This window comes from Vombatus ursinus, unplaced genomic scaffold, assembly GCF_900497805.2.
Source record: "Vombatus ursinus unplaced genomic scaffold, bare-nosed wombat genome assembly UNPS02014791.1, whole genome shotgun sequence".
NCBI classification, from domain to species: domain Eukaryota; kingdom Metazoa; phylum Chordata; class Mammalia; order Diprotodontia; family Vombatidae; genus Vombatus; species Vombatus ursinus.
The window spans coordinates 63,619,385-63,633,477 of NW_020954569.1; the positions used below are offsets into that span (position 1 = coordinate 63,619,385).

General features: G+C 43.2%; 1 protein-coding gene across 2 annotated transcripts in view; it reads left to right on the forward strand.

Moving 5' to 3' along the window:
• RNF165 (ring finger protein 165) overlaps positions 1 to 14,093 on the forward strand; it is a 159,344-nt gene that overhangs the window by 128,492 nt on the left and 16,759 nt on the right. The window contains exons 2-3 of one of the 2 annotated variants that reach the window (XM_027868775.1): positions 5,493 to 5,808; positions 7,098 to 7,208. In XM_027868775.1, coding sequence (XP_027724576.1) covers positions 5,493 to 5,808; positions 7,098 to 7,208 — 427 coding nt within the window. Of the gene's footprint in view, positions 1 to 5,492; positions 5,809 to 7,097; positions 7,209 to 14,093 lie in introns of those variants that run through there. The other variant, XM_027868776.1, reaches the window with a different exon arrangement.

A 14,093-nucleotide genomic window follows, 5' to 3' on the forward strand; every position in this document is an offset into this window, starting at 1 on the left:
ATTCTGACAAGCCCTGTAATGAGGGCCTGTCCTGGGGCGGAGGGGGAGGGTGGCCATGTGAACAGAAAGGAGGAGAGAGGAATGAGAAATTCTGACTGAGGCAGAATCCGAGGGTCTTGCTAAATGATTGGGTGGGAAATGTGAGGGAGAAGGTAACAAGGAGCTATTGGGGCCTGGATGACGGAATGAATGCTGGTGCCATCGACCCAAATAAAGAAGCCAAGTGGCAGAGCTCATTTTAGGGGGAAAACCACTAAGTTCTCTTTCAGACCTGCTGAATTTCAGGTGCTGCTGAGAAGTCTAGCTGGAGATGGACGGTGAACAATTGGAAATGTGGGCCTGGAGCTTGGGCCTGGGTGTAGAAATTTGAGATGCATCTGTACAATGGGAAGATAGAGGTAACTGAGATTGCTAAGGAAGCGAGTTCAGAGGGAGAAGGGAAGAGGATACTGGAGATATTCAGCTTAAAGGAACAGAACAAGGTCATAGAATCAAAACTCGAGGGCCAGTGGTCACCTGGTTCAACACTCACATTTCTCAGATAACGAAAAGACAACAAAAGAGAAAGAGAAGTTGTAACCCGAGAGGCAACAAGAGAACCAGGAGTATTGTGTTATTGATACGGAGGGGAGAGATGGCATAAAGGAGGGGGCTTAGCCCTTTGACTCCACCGGGGTTATGAATCTGAGCAGTTTTCACAGGGGCTTTTAAGCAGTTGCCGGTTCTCACAGCTGATCACAAAAATGCTTCATTTGGCTTATGAAAGTACTGTGCATTCCAGGCATTTATATGGTCTACTTACCTACAGATCACTATGGTGCAATACAGTTACCATGTGAAGATCTATAAATTTGCATCAGATTTACTTTATCAGTTTTGTTTGATTGAAACACTAAACTCAGTTTATGCATGCTCAGCCTTCATGGTCCATTGGCGGCTTTGATATCTGCTCCCAATTTAAGAGTCTAAGAAATATGATGTCATTACCTTAAACTCTTTGTCTGCTTTTGTTGACTTTTTTGCCTTAGATCCCTAGTGCCCTCATCCTCCCTACCCCCTCCCTAGACATCTCCCCAGTCTCCTTTTACCCCACCATACCATGTTCCTTATCTTTGCCTTTTCCATCAAAATGTTATTATTTGTGTCCCAATCCCTCAGGCAGGTGCTGATCTACTGTAACATGTTAACTCATTACACCATCCAGAGAATATGTGGGTATTTTAACAGTAGTATTCAAGAGATAATGCCTTAACTCAAATGATCTTGCCAATGTGTTTTTGCGTTTGGAACAGAATTTCTGTAGTGTTCTAGGCTACTAAGAGAGACTCTTTAATCAGGGGGCCTTTTGGAGGTCTCACAAAGCACCAGGTGTACCACACCCAACTCCTACAAGTCTGCTTTTAGAGTTTCAATCGTTTGGGTCATAAAGAATTTTTATTTCTGTCCCCTCCTTCCTATTTTAGCCACCATCCTGCACAAGCCCTTTTGAATGACCAGACTCCAACCTGGACTTTCAGAAGAATCTCCTAACCTAATCCGCCCACTTTTACTCTTTGTGTCTCTCTTTCTCTCTATCCCTCCCTCCCTCTCTCTCTATGTCTCTCTCTTTCTGTCTCTGTCTCTCTCTCGCCTCCCCTCCCTTACGGTCTCTCTGTCTCCCTTTCTCCCCATCCTTCCCTCATTCCTGTCTCTCATTTTCTCCTCCTCTCTTCCCTTGCCTCCCTTTCTCTTTCTCTCTCTTACAATTCTGAAGTACTCAGATAGCCCTGCAAAGGGGTAACACTTTAAGCTGTTCTTTGGTAACACTTCAATAAGCGCTAGTTAATCAGCATATAGAATATGGCTCCAGAGGAATGGAGCTAGAGCTAAGGGCCTGGATCTGATGGGAGGAGTTCCAGCACAGGATAGAAGAGATGTCTGAAAGCAAGAGGTGGGAGGGAATCAAAGAAAGCTGTCACTGTCACAAATTCCCTCATCCTCTCACCCCCTCCCATTATTCCCTAAAGAGTGTGTGTGTGCGTGTGTGTGTGTGTGTGTGTGTGTGTGTGTGTAAGTAAAGTAGCCTGGGAATGTGGTTTAGGGAAGGGCCAACAAGCACTGAATTTCCTCATCAGTGAAATGACGGGCTTGGGTTCGATGACCTCTGAGATCCTTTTTAGCCCAGACCACTATTCTCTTATGAGTAGGGCTGCCCAGACTGGCTCCTCCTTCCTCAAATGGTGATGATAGGAGAGAGCTGAGATGTAGGGGAAAAGTGCTTTGCAGCTGGAAAGCACCCAAAATATTAGCGGTCAAAATCAAAGCATTCCCTCCTCCTGTCTCTTACCGTCCATCCTGTCGGCTTTAATTCCAAATACGTCGATTTGGATGCTGCCAAACCTAGAAGAGTAGAGCAGGCATCTGCCCAGGCAGGTTTCATCATTACCATTTCTAATAATCATTGATAGTCTCCAATAGAAACCTGAAGGTTCAGTCATTGAAGGCCTCACCCCCATCCAAGCAGCAGGATTTCATAAGAAGATTGGAACAGTTGTTTCTCCCAAATGGGAAAAGTCCTACTGGTGCTGAAGAAGACAGATGGCTCTCTGTCTGACAAGTTAGTGATATGGAGCTGAAACACCAAAACACCAAGGCAGGATTCTATTGTTTTTGAAGATCGATCAATCATCCATCAGTCTGTCCATTGATGAAGCAATGAATGAGTTTGCTAATGGATCCATTTGTTAATCAAAAAATAGTAGAAAAATCACTAGATTTGGAGTCAGAATGCCTGAGTTTGGATCTCAGTGGTGCCAATCTCTAGTGCTTTGATGTATGTAAATCGCAACATCCAAACCCCTGTTTCCTCACCTAATAAAGGTTTGGACTAAATAAGCTGTAAGATCTCCTCTGGCCAGGGATATGAAGGTAAACATTTAACAATCAGCTCTCCAAACTCACTCCCCCAAAACAACAAAATAAAAAAAAAAAGACACACTTCTAGGTTTAATTTGAATTATTAACATTTTTCTCTGTTACTTTCTTAATTCTAGTCAATCAACCAAACAATAAAGCAAGTCTGATTTGCAGCGTTTGTTGATTTCTGGGTTACTAAATGTTCACACTAAAAATTTAACCATCCAGAGGGCTGGAATGAGCTGGCTCCTGCATACCCCTTCCTCCAGCCCTAAAGTCTGAAAATCTATGAAGATGTAACTAGTCTTGAAGGGGGCATGCAAAGAAGGATAAGATCTAGTCCTTCTCAGGGAACCTGCAAGTCCAATCAGGTAGAGAAGACTCAGTTACTAGTAAGACATGAAGTACATGATTCATTACCAGATGAAACCAGGCTGTAATTAGGAATTCTGTCACTTTGGGCAAGAGAGGATCTGGATCCTAGGAACACAAGCAGTGGTACGCTGGAGCTAGCTCCTACCAGGAGAGAGCCTTTTGTTAAATGTTTGGTGTGAGCATTTATAACTTGGAAATCAGCAAATGGTACAAATCAGGGCTTGGTTTATTGTTTTGTTGATTAGACTTAGGAAAGTGATGGAGACAATGTTAATAATGAAGGTGAAACTTGAAGGTGTCTTGAATACTTTATTTTTTCAGATAGCCACTTGTTAAACATTTATCAGCACACTGCTGTAACAAGGTTTTATGATGGAAGAGACTTTGGTACACTACCCTGGGGGGAGGGGGAGGGTGGTATACATAGCCTCATGGCCATCATGAAGACTGTGGTGAGCATAGTGAAGGGCTGAGCTGGAGTGGAGCTCACTTGCTGTGGCTGCTGTGGAGAGATAACTCACAGCATATTCTTGCTAACTAGGTGCTAAGCCTATTTGTTCATACTTCTGAAAGTGTAAGAGTCATCAGTGGCCTCTGTATTTGGGTCTTGGTCTCCTACTCTGGTCATGGCTCCTAGCACAGACAATAGCCAGATGAGGAGGAGGAGGACATTATGGGCAGAACAATCAGAGGAAGTTTCGCAGAAGAGGGAAGGCTTGGTTGATCTTGATGGATAAACAAAATCCAGATATAGAGGAAGATATATCAGGCAGGGGAAGTAACATGAGCAAAGCCAAAGAGGCAGACATTAACAAGGATGTTTTCAGTGCACAGTGACTGCAATGTCATGGGCCAAGTGGGCAGCATATGGAGGGGAGGAGGCTGGGAAGGTAGGTTGGAATCAGACTGTAGAGGTCTTTAATGCCAGTCTAAAGAGTCTGGATATTGTACTGTAAGGCAGCCGAGAGCCTTACCCCATTCCTTCAGAGCTTATTCTCCTCCTTCAAACTCTTTGCCTTTGATCTTTCCTCCCTGCTTTGGTCCTTCCTACACAGTTCCATTTTCCTCTTAGGATGCTGGGTGATCTTTTGCTTTATCTTGCTTGGAACCAGGCCTCCATGTCATTTATTGGCCACCATTTCCGTCCAAACCATGCTGCCTTCTAACCCTACTATCCCTTCTACCCCCTTTTAGCTCCCCTTTATGTGTTGACTTTCCCCATTAGAATGTAAGCTCTTTGGGGGCAGGAACTATCTTTTTTACTTGTATTTGTATACCTGAGACTTAGCATAGTGCCTGGCATATAGTAATGATGCCTAATAAATAAGGCTTAATAAATATTCTATCCATTTATCTATCTATTTATCATCTATCTACATCTGTCTATCTACCTACCTATCTCCCTAATTACTCCATCTGACTATCTATCTATTCATCTATCTACGTATACCTATGTATCTACCTATTTACCTCACTAAATCTATCTACTCAATTACACCTACCTATGTGCCTAACTCACTCTGACAATCTGCCTATCTGTCTATCTACCTAACTAAATCAATCAATCAAACTATCTATCTATCTATCTATCTACCTATCTATCTGAAAGGGACGAGGCTGAGGTACTTTTTTATATCTTAGAGGGAAGGGCATGCTCAATAAATTAATAGGGTTAACAAAATTGCATTGGAGGGGATTAGCTTATTCAAGGGTGAGGAAACTGTTTTCAAGGACCTTTGAAATCACTTTATTTGCATGCCAATAATGAAAAAAATGGCAGCTAGGTGGCACAGTTGATAAATCCCAAAGTCTAGAGTCAGGAAGACCTGAGTTCAAATTTGGCCTCAGATACTAGCTGTGTAACCCTGTTTGCCTCAGTCTCCTCATCTTTAAAATGAGCTGGAGAAGGAGATAGTAAACTACTTCAGTATCTTTTCCAAGAAAAGGAGATAGTAAACTACTCCAGTATCTTTTCCAAGAAAACCCCAAATGAGGTCATGAAGAGTTGGATGTGACTAAAAAAACAGCTGAACAACAAAAATGAAATACAAATTATGATTGGTTATCTATTTATTAAAGCACGACCTTGCAACAGTTGATTCTTCACCTGAAATCAATACTGTGCTTTTACAAGACAGTTTCTAACTCTGATTAAGTTGAAGTTGTTGACCAGGTGCTGTATATTGGTCCTAATAGTCTTTTTCCTGTCCTTGCTTCCTCAGGTGCCCCTTTTCAAAGGTCTCAGCATCCTCACGCTACCTCCTGCCGCCACTTCCACTTGGGTCCCCCCCAGCCACAGCAGCTCACTACGGACTTCCCCATCGCGCATCCTGTGCAGTCCCAGCCGGGCCTCAGTCCCCACATGGCCCCGGCCCACCAGCACAGCGGCACCCTCCACCAGCCCCTGACCCCGCTGCCCACCCTCCCGTTCCAGGACGTCACAGGTCCCTCCTTCCTACCTCAGGCCCTGCACCAGCAATACCTCCTCCAGCAGCAGCTCCTTGAGGCCCAACATCGCAGGCTGGTCTCACACCCCAGGTGAGTGACTGAGAAGAGGGGCAGGGTGAGGGGCTCTGGGGAGTGGGGACACTCTTTCCTGTCTGAGTCTTGAAGCCAAGCTCCCCTGGGAGCCTGTTCCTTCCTTAGAAGTGGATGGGAAGCTTGGCCTTGGATTTGCTGACCAGGTCTGCGAGTATTGTCAGATCACCCACTGCATCAACCCTTGTTGTTTGTAGAGGAAGATGTTGCCTCAATAAATGAAAGTGACTTCCTAATAGCTAGAGCTGACAAATAAGAGAAAGTTCTGATTCATGGGATGGCGAAATCTCTATCACAAGGGAGAGGGAGGGAGGGGAGAGAGAGAGAGAGAGAGAGAGAGAGAGAGAGAGAGAGAGAGAGAGAGAGAGATTGAGAGAGAGAGAGACTGAGAGAGTGAGCAATCAGAGAAAACTTCCAGGAGGATCTGGTACTTTGAAGGATAAATGGGATTTGGACTGGTGGAGAAAAAACAAACGTGGTGATGGGAGTATATGTGCCATACTAGGAAGACAGTGAGAGGGAAATGGACCTGACCAGATTGGAGGGTCGGCATCGGGGAGGAACAGGAGATAAAGGGACCAGAGGCTGAAGGGTACTGTGAGAAGAATGCTGCACTTGAAGTCAAGGAATTTGTGTTCAAATCTCAGCCCTGCAACTTGTGTGACCTTGGACAAGTCACTTACCCTCTGTGGTCTTCAGTTCCTCATCTGTTATCATCCAACAAGCATTTATTAAACAAGCATTTATTATGTGCCAGGCATCTGTAAAATGAGGGAATTGAATGAGATACCCTCTAAAGTCCCTTCTTGCTCTAAATCTTTTTGTTTCTTTAATTTGGTGCCTTTGGTTTTCATATCACATTCATTTCTGAATGTATATATCCCTCCCTATTCCCCTACCCAGAGAACCTTCCCTTGTAACAAAGATTAAAAAAGAAATGGGAAAAAAAATGACAGTTTAGCACAACCAAACAACACACTGAGGGTATCTGGGCAGCTCTAAATCTATGATCCTAAATTGGAGAGGTAGAAGGTGCACTACATTACACCTATGAGAAATATCTAAGTACTGGACTGGGATTAGCTGGAGAATCCTTGAGCTTCCTGGACTAAGGCTTGGGTGGGACCCCTCTGGTAAGGCTTTGTGGAAGAGCCGAGGTCTCGGAAGGGTTAGAGACAAAGGGGCCTGGCTCTGCCCTGGGAGCTCTGAAGTTGATTCCCGGAGAGACTAGTAGGGGTGGGTCCCAGCATGTGCAGCTTTGCCCTAAATCAAGTGCGTCTATGCCACAGGCGGACTCAGGAACGTGTGTCCGTTCACCCTCACCGGCTGCATCCAGGCTTTGACTTCAGCCATCAACTACAGACGCCTCAGCCCAGGTATTTGGCTGAGGGCACCGACTGGTGAGTCTCCTGGGCATCCTGTGTCTACCTCCTCTCACTGTCCGGGGAGCAGAGATGGGGTACGGGCAGCTGGGAATGTGCCAGTGAGTGGGGGAGGTGGGAGAAATTTCTTGCCCGTACTGATTCCATCCTTTTACCCCTTTAATTTGAGTGGGAAATGAGACCTACTTCCTCATCTATTTACCCACTCCAAATGCCCCTTCTGCCTCTGTCTAACCCTCCAAAGGTCCAAAGGCTAGATAGCAAAACAATAACTGCTTATTGATTTGACTGTTTACTGTCCATTCTATGTCTAGGTCTGTGCTGGGGACTGTGGGAGACACTAGCAAAGGGGACCTAGACCTGGCTAGCTCCTACAGAGCTTACAGTCTAGTGGTAGTGGGGGCAGGAAATGAATACAAAATAACAAAAAAGACCACAGTATAAAAGATGTCATAAGGTGCTGTGTGGTTACTGCCAAAAGAGTAGAACCGACATCAGGAACTCCGAATCATACTGGCTATGTGACATTTAATATCTCTGCACCTCAGTTTCTTCTTCGGTCAAATTGGGATAATGATACAAATCTGCATAGTTGTTGTGAGAGAAGACACATTGAAAACTCTATGGAGATACGAATTATCATTATTTGTAACTTGGAGTCTTCCTTTGAGCTTATTCTATAGAGTCATGAGACACCCTATCCAGGTCTTGGTAGCAGTTACAACTGGCCACTAAGTTGCTTCTCCTTCCTTTCTCAAGGAACTTAGGACCTTGCTCATAGTCTTCCTTTCCACCCCAAATTCTGTCCTTATAGAAAGGGGTACACCAGCATTCATGATGGTCCCTCAACTCTCCTGACATTTATCTTTAGTCTACTCCATAACCATGTACAAGAATGATTACACCTTTGATCTCTTCATCACCCACAAGTGTTCCCCTTCCAGGATCAAGCATTTTGAAATTCCTTTTTCCTACCATAATCTCTTGTTATTCTATCCTTCCCTAGGCTTTACTTCTCCCAAACCTATTCTTCATCCATACTGTGACCTCCAGCTCCATCCCTCAGTGTTCTCCCAGCCCATCACATCTGGCTTTGCCTTCCTCCCTTCCCAATATTGACCCATCAGCCCATTCAGCTGTACACTGCTATTCTCTAATTTCTTGCTGCTTCTCCCTATCACTGCTCATATCTTGCCAAACCCTAACCCAAGATTACCTTTACCATTCATCTCCTCTAGGCCAAGTTCTACTTGGAGTTTTGATCCAGCCTTCCCCTATACTCCATTCTCTTCTGGCAGATTGCTTCCACAGTTATCCCCTCTCTCGCTCTTTAATCTTTAATCTCTGCTTATCTACTGTCCTCTTCTCTGCTATGTGCAAATAACAGTAAGTCTCATCTATCTTCAAAAAACCTTAACTTGATCCTATTATCTCTTCTCTCACAAACAAATCCCAAAATAAAAAATGCTTACCCTCCTCACCTCCACTTCCTCTCCTCTTATTTACTTCTCACTCTTGCAATCTGGTCTCTAACTTTTACAACAATTATCAAATCAGCACTCCTGCTCCTAGAAAAGCCACACCAGTCCATTTTCCTGTGGTTACGTTCACCATCCCAGTGACCTCTCAAGCCAAACTGCTCCTCCCTGGCCAACACCCCCTTATATGTGTTATTTTCCCTTATTAGAATTGTAAACTGCTTGAGTTCAGATACTATCTGTATTTCTGCATTTATATTCCCATCACTTTGCACAGAGCCTGGTACATTGTAAGTGCTTAATAAAAACTTTTTCATTCATTCATTCATTCACTCACTAATAATGAAACTAAAGTTACTCACTCCAAAGTTGCCAATGAGCTTTCTTTTAAAAAATGTTTATATAACCTTCATCTCCTAATATATTGCTTTCTCCTCTCCTACCCAATAAGCCATACTTTATAACAAAGAATAAACAGAAAGGAAAAAAAAGTTTAGCAAAACTGACACAACAGAATCTAACAGTGTATTCTGTTTTTCACACCCATAGCTGCCAAACTCCTGAAAGAAGGGAGAGACATTTTCTTATCTCTTTTTTGAGACCAAATTTGGTCATTATAATTACATGGTGTTCGGCTTCATTTTTTTCTTCTTTCCATCCCATTTTGGAGTCTCAGAGATCTCTTAATTGCTGAGTCATATGGTCTTGTTTGTCTTCATCCTTTTTGACCTCTCTGCAGCATTTGGTGCTGTTGATGACCCATCCTCAATGTTCTCTCCTCTCCTCTCATGGTTGTCGAGTGTCTCAGTCTCCACTATCTGTTTCCCATCCCCTAACTGTGGATGGAATTCAAGACTACACCTTGATCCCTCTTCTTTTCTCTCTCTATGTCTTTGACTTCATGATCTCATGAGCTTCCAAGGATTCAATTATCAAATCCAGGCAAGTAACTCCCAGGTCTATACATTGAGCCCTAGGGTCTTGCATCACCAACAGCCTTTTGGACTTTTCCAAATATATGTTCCACAGATCTCAAATTCAACATGTCTACTAACATGTCAACAATACTTATTGTATTTCCCTCTGAACCTTCCCCTCTTTCTAACTTTTCTAATTCTGTAGAGAGCAATATCATCCTTCTGTGTTGTCCAGGTTTGAAATGTAGTCTTCCTCAATCCTTCACCCTTCCTCACCTCTCATGTCCAAATCAATTGCCAAGTTTTGTCCTTTCTACTGCCACAGCATCTCTTGTATCCATCTCTTTCTCTCAACTTACAGGGCTACCATACCGCCCTAGTTTAGGACCTCAGCATCTCTTGCCTGTACTATGGCAATTGTTTCCTAATTGGTCTTCTAGCCAGGTTCTCTCTTCCCTACAGTCTATCCTCCATCAACTGCCAAAGCAATGTGCCTAAAGCTTAAGTCTGAGCATGTTAATCCTCTCATCTAAAAACTCCAGTGGCTTCTATTGCCTCTAGGGTAAAATATAGATTCCACTGTCATTCAAAGCCCTTTATGTTCTGACTCCAACCTTCCTCAACAGCATTATTCCACCTTACTCTCCTTCATGCATCCTGTAAAGCAGCTAGGTAGTGCTATAGTGTACAGAGGGCTGGGCTTGGAGTCAGAAAGACTCATCTTCCAAAGTTCAAATCTGGCCTCAGACACTTCTTGGTTGTGTGACCCTGGCAAGTCACCCTGTTAGCCATAGTTTTCTCATCTGTAAAATGAGATGAAGAAGGAGATGGCAAATCACTCCATTATCTTTGCCAAGAAAACCCTAAATGGGGTCATGAAGAGTAGGACACCACTAAAAAACGACTGAACAACATCAATGCATTCTATGTTCTAAGTCAAATTATCCTAGTTGCCTTTTCTTATACATGACAATTAACTGCCTGACCCCGTGCTTTTGCATGGGCAAAATGCCTGGAATGCACTGCCTCCTCATCACTGCCTCTTCAAATCCCTAGCTTTCTTTAAAATTGGTTCAGATGCCACCTCCTACATGAAGCCTTTCCTGATCCCTCCTGATGCTTGCCTCCCTCTTTCCCCTCATCCTTTACTTTGTATGTAGTTTGTGTTAGCCTACATGCAGGGGTGTAATGGAGCCAGTTCTGCCTTGAGAACCTGTTGTTAAATTTTTAGTGTGAACCCTTAACACCTCAGAAACTGGCAAAGTCTACAAAATAGGACTTTGGTGGTTCCCCACCCCTCCCAATGGTCTAGATTTAAGTGATGGAGAAAATGTTAATAATGCAGCTTAAAAGTAATAGTGTATGAACAGAGGTTTGTTTGTTTTTTTTGAGAGCCCCGTCAATTGTTCTGCACATACTTGTTTATATGTATTCATATTGTTTTCTTCAAAAGAATGTAAGTTCCTTGAGGGCAGGGAATGTATCACTTTTGTCTCCTTTACCTAGTGCCCAGCACAATCCCCAACAAGAAAACACTTTATAAATACTTGGGGATGATTCATCAAGAAGGCCTGAGTTCTAATCTTGCCTCTGAAACTGAATAATGTCTAGTATAGTGCCTGGCACATAGTGGGTAATCAATCAGTGTTTGTTGAATTGAATTTATAACTGTGAGATCTTGGACAAGTTACTCGATCTTTCTTAGCCTCAGTTTCCTCATCTGTAAAATGGGAATAATAATATCTGTAGCACCTACCTCAGAGTGATGTTGTGAGGCTCAGTTAGTATAATGTATGCAAAGCATTATGCAAACCTTCAAGGGCTCTGTAAATGTCAGCTACCTGCTTAACAGGTTGTTGTGAGGCAAATATGAAACTTTCAAGTGCTATGTGAATGTAGCAATTATTATTGTTGTTGTTAATTATTATTATTAGCCATAGAATCTGCAAGATCACTGTGGCTGGGGTGGTCAGGGAATATTCAGTGGAAGAATTGGTACTTAAGGTGGGCCTCAAAGGATAGATGGGATTTAAATAGGCTCCCACTCCAGGTGAGAGCAAAGATTTGGAGACAGGAACGCAGGAGGCATTTTCTGGAGGTAGGAAGACTAGTCTGGTTAGAGTAGAGGTCATCTAAGTGGCTAGTGTGAGATGAGACCAGAAAGAGAGATTGAGGCAGGACCTCAAGGGCCTCGAGAGCCAGGTTTTGTGCAATTTTATCCTATGTGATATGAGTAGCTGCTGAAGTTTCTGACAGTTTAGTTTATACAGAAGCCCTATACAGAAGCCTTTGGAAATATAAGCTCACCTCATTGATTTGGTCTAGTTTATAAGGGAGGTCAGTCTAACTTAGAGACAAGTGGGGATGAATAGATATTTAACCACGACAACAGTGGGGTTATTATGTAGTTACGTACTTGAACTGGCCTAACCAAGTGTTGTCAAGGAAGGGTCCTTTGGGGATATCATTTAATAATAGATAAGAACAAGTTACATGTAAAATTCTAATCATTGGCATTCAAATGGAATATTTACTTTTATGGAGGACTGTGGCACAGTAGAAAAACAGCCTACCTTGGACTCTGAAGACATGCTTGTTAAGTGTTGTTCCTGACACCCTGGATGGCAGGCTGAGCCCGAGTTGTCCAGGTAGCTCAAAGAGCATTCAAATTGCCCCAAATGTAGAGTGGCATTAGTAGGGGAGATTACTTACCAGTAGCTCTCATAAGTTGAAATCACAGGTCTGGACGAAAAGAAAAATAAAATGTTGAAAATAGTTGATTCTCTTAAAGTAGGTTAGATATGCCACTTACTATCTTATTTGCATTGTTTATTAACCAAGCTAGTCCCTTTATTTTTTTTTAATGTAGATAAAGAAAAGGTCAACTTCATCCCAACATTTTCCTAGTTAGTAATTGTCTGAATTAATGAGATTTTACTACAGATCAAATCCTTTCCCTCTGAAACGTAATTATGAAATAATGCTGTTAAACTGTAGGTCAGTGTTTTTCCTGCTCACAGTGTATTTTACCTAAAGGCTTGGAAGTTTTTGATTTGAATCCATATTCTTCCACTTAGTACCTATGTCACCTGTGTGACCCTGGAAAAATTACTTAGCCTCTCTGGGTCTCAGTTTCTTCTTCTGTAAAATGAGGTCTTGTAATAGTGATTTCCATGATTCTTTCAACTCTTAAGTCCTATGACCTAAATATAAAGTTCTATTAGCCTAAATGTTTGGGTAGCTAGGTGGCCTAGTGCTGGACCTGGCATCAGGAAGACTCATCTTTGTGAGTTCAAATCTGGCCTTAGATGCTAGCTGTGTGACCCTGGGTAAGTCACTTAACCCTGTTTGCCTCAGTTTTCTCATCTGTAAAATGAGCTGGAGAAGGAAATAGAAAACCACTGCAGTATCTCTGACAAGAACACCCCAAATAGCGTCATAAAGAGTCGGATAGGACTGAACAATACCAACCACATGACCTAAATGTAAAAATTGTAGCCCAGAGACTGACCAGTGCCTCTCAGCACAGATCTTTGGGGAGACCTCCTTGTTCTGCATTTTCTTTTCTATATTTGCTCCCTACTGTTTTGCTTCCTTTGCCAAGGCTGGTCCCAATTTTCAGAAAGCTTCAGAAGTTTCCAGAAGAAGAGAACAGCTATCCCTCCTCCTGAGTAATTATCTCTGTGCCAGTAAGTTCTAGCACAGTGGTGATGAGGGGGTTTTGTAATTATGATAAAGCTAACTACGTTGCACAGCCCTCTTCTTCCTTCTGAGAGATTTTTTCTGCCAGGAGACCTTGAGTCTGCTAATTGGATTAGAGAAGGAGATGCCACTGGAGGGGCCCATCTCCCCATTCCACAAGGAACCCCTGGGACGGCTGGGGAGGGATGTGTCTCTCAGGAGGCACCTGAAGTGTGTGGCCTTCAGCAACCAGATGGAGAGCTCAGAATCTTGCCTGTTGCCAGCCCCAAGGGGCTGGAGCCACAGCCACTGAGTGAGTGTCTGAGGCTGGCTAGTTTTTCTTCCTTGTTTGGGGATAACTTATATTAGTCTTAGAGATTCTCGGAGACCCCTGGGGTGAAGGTGGGGGCCTCAAGATTTAGGGGTGAGTGTTGGTAACAAAAAGCCTGGAAGGGTTTCCAGATAGGTTTCTCTTCCCCTCCCAAACAAATCCTTTGGTTAATATCTAGGCCCAGTCAGATTGACAGGCAGGCTGATGTAGGAAAAAGTGAACTGATTTTGCAATCAGAGGATGTAGGATCAAAGCCTGTCTCTGATATGCAGGTCACTTCACCTCCTTGGGCCCCAGGGTCTTCATCCAAGAAGACAGGGTGTAACTAGGTGACTTCTTCCTTCCTCCTCTAGATTTATGATCATAGAAACCTAACACTATTCTAGTCATGTCCCCAAACTAATTAAGGAACAGTAGAAAGAGTCAGGGGTTCTAGTATGGAGTTTCAACTTTCTTTCTTTCTTTCTTTCTTTCTTTCTTTCTTTCTTTCTTTCTT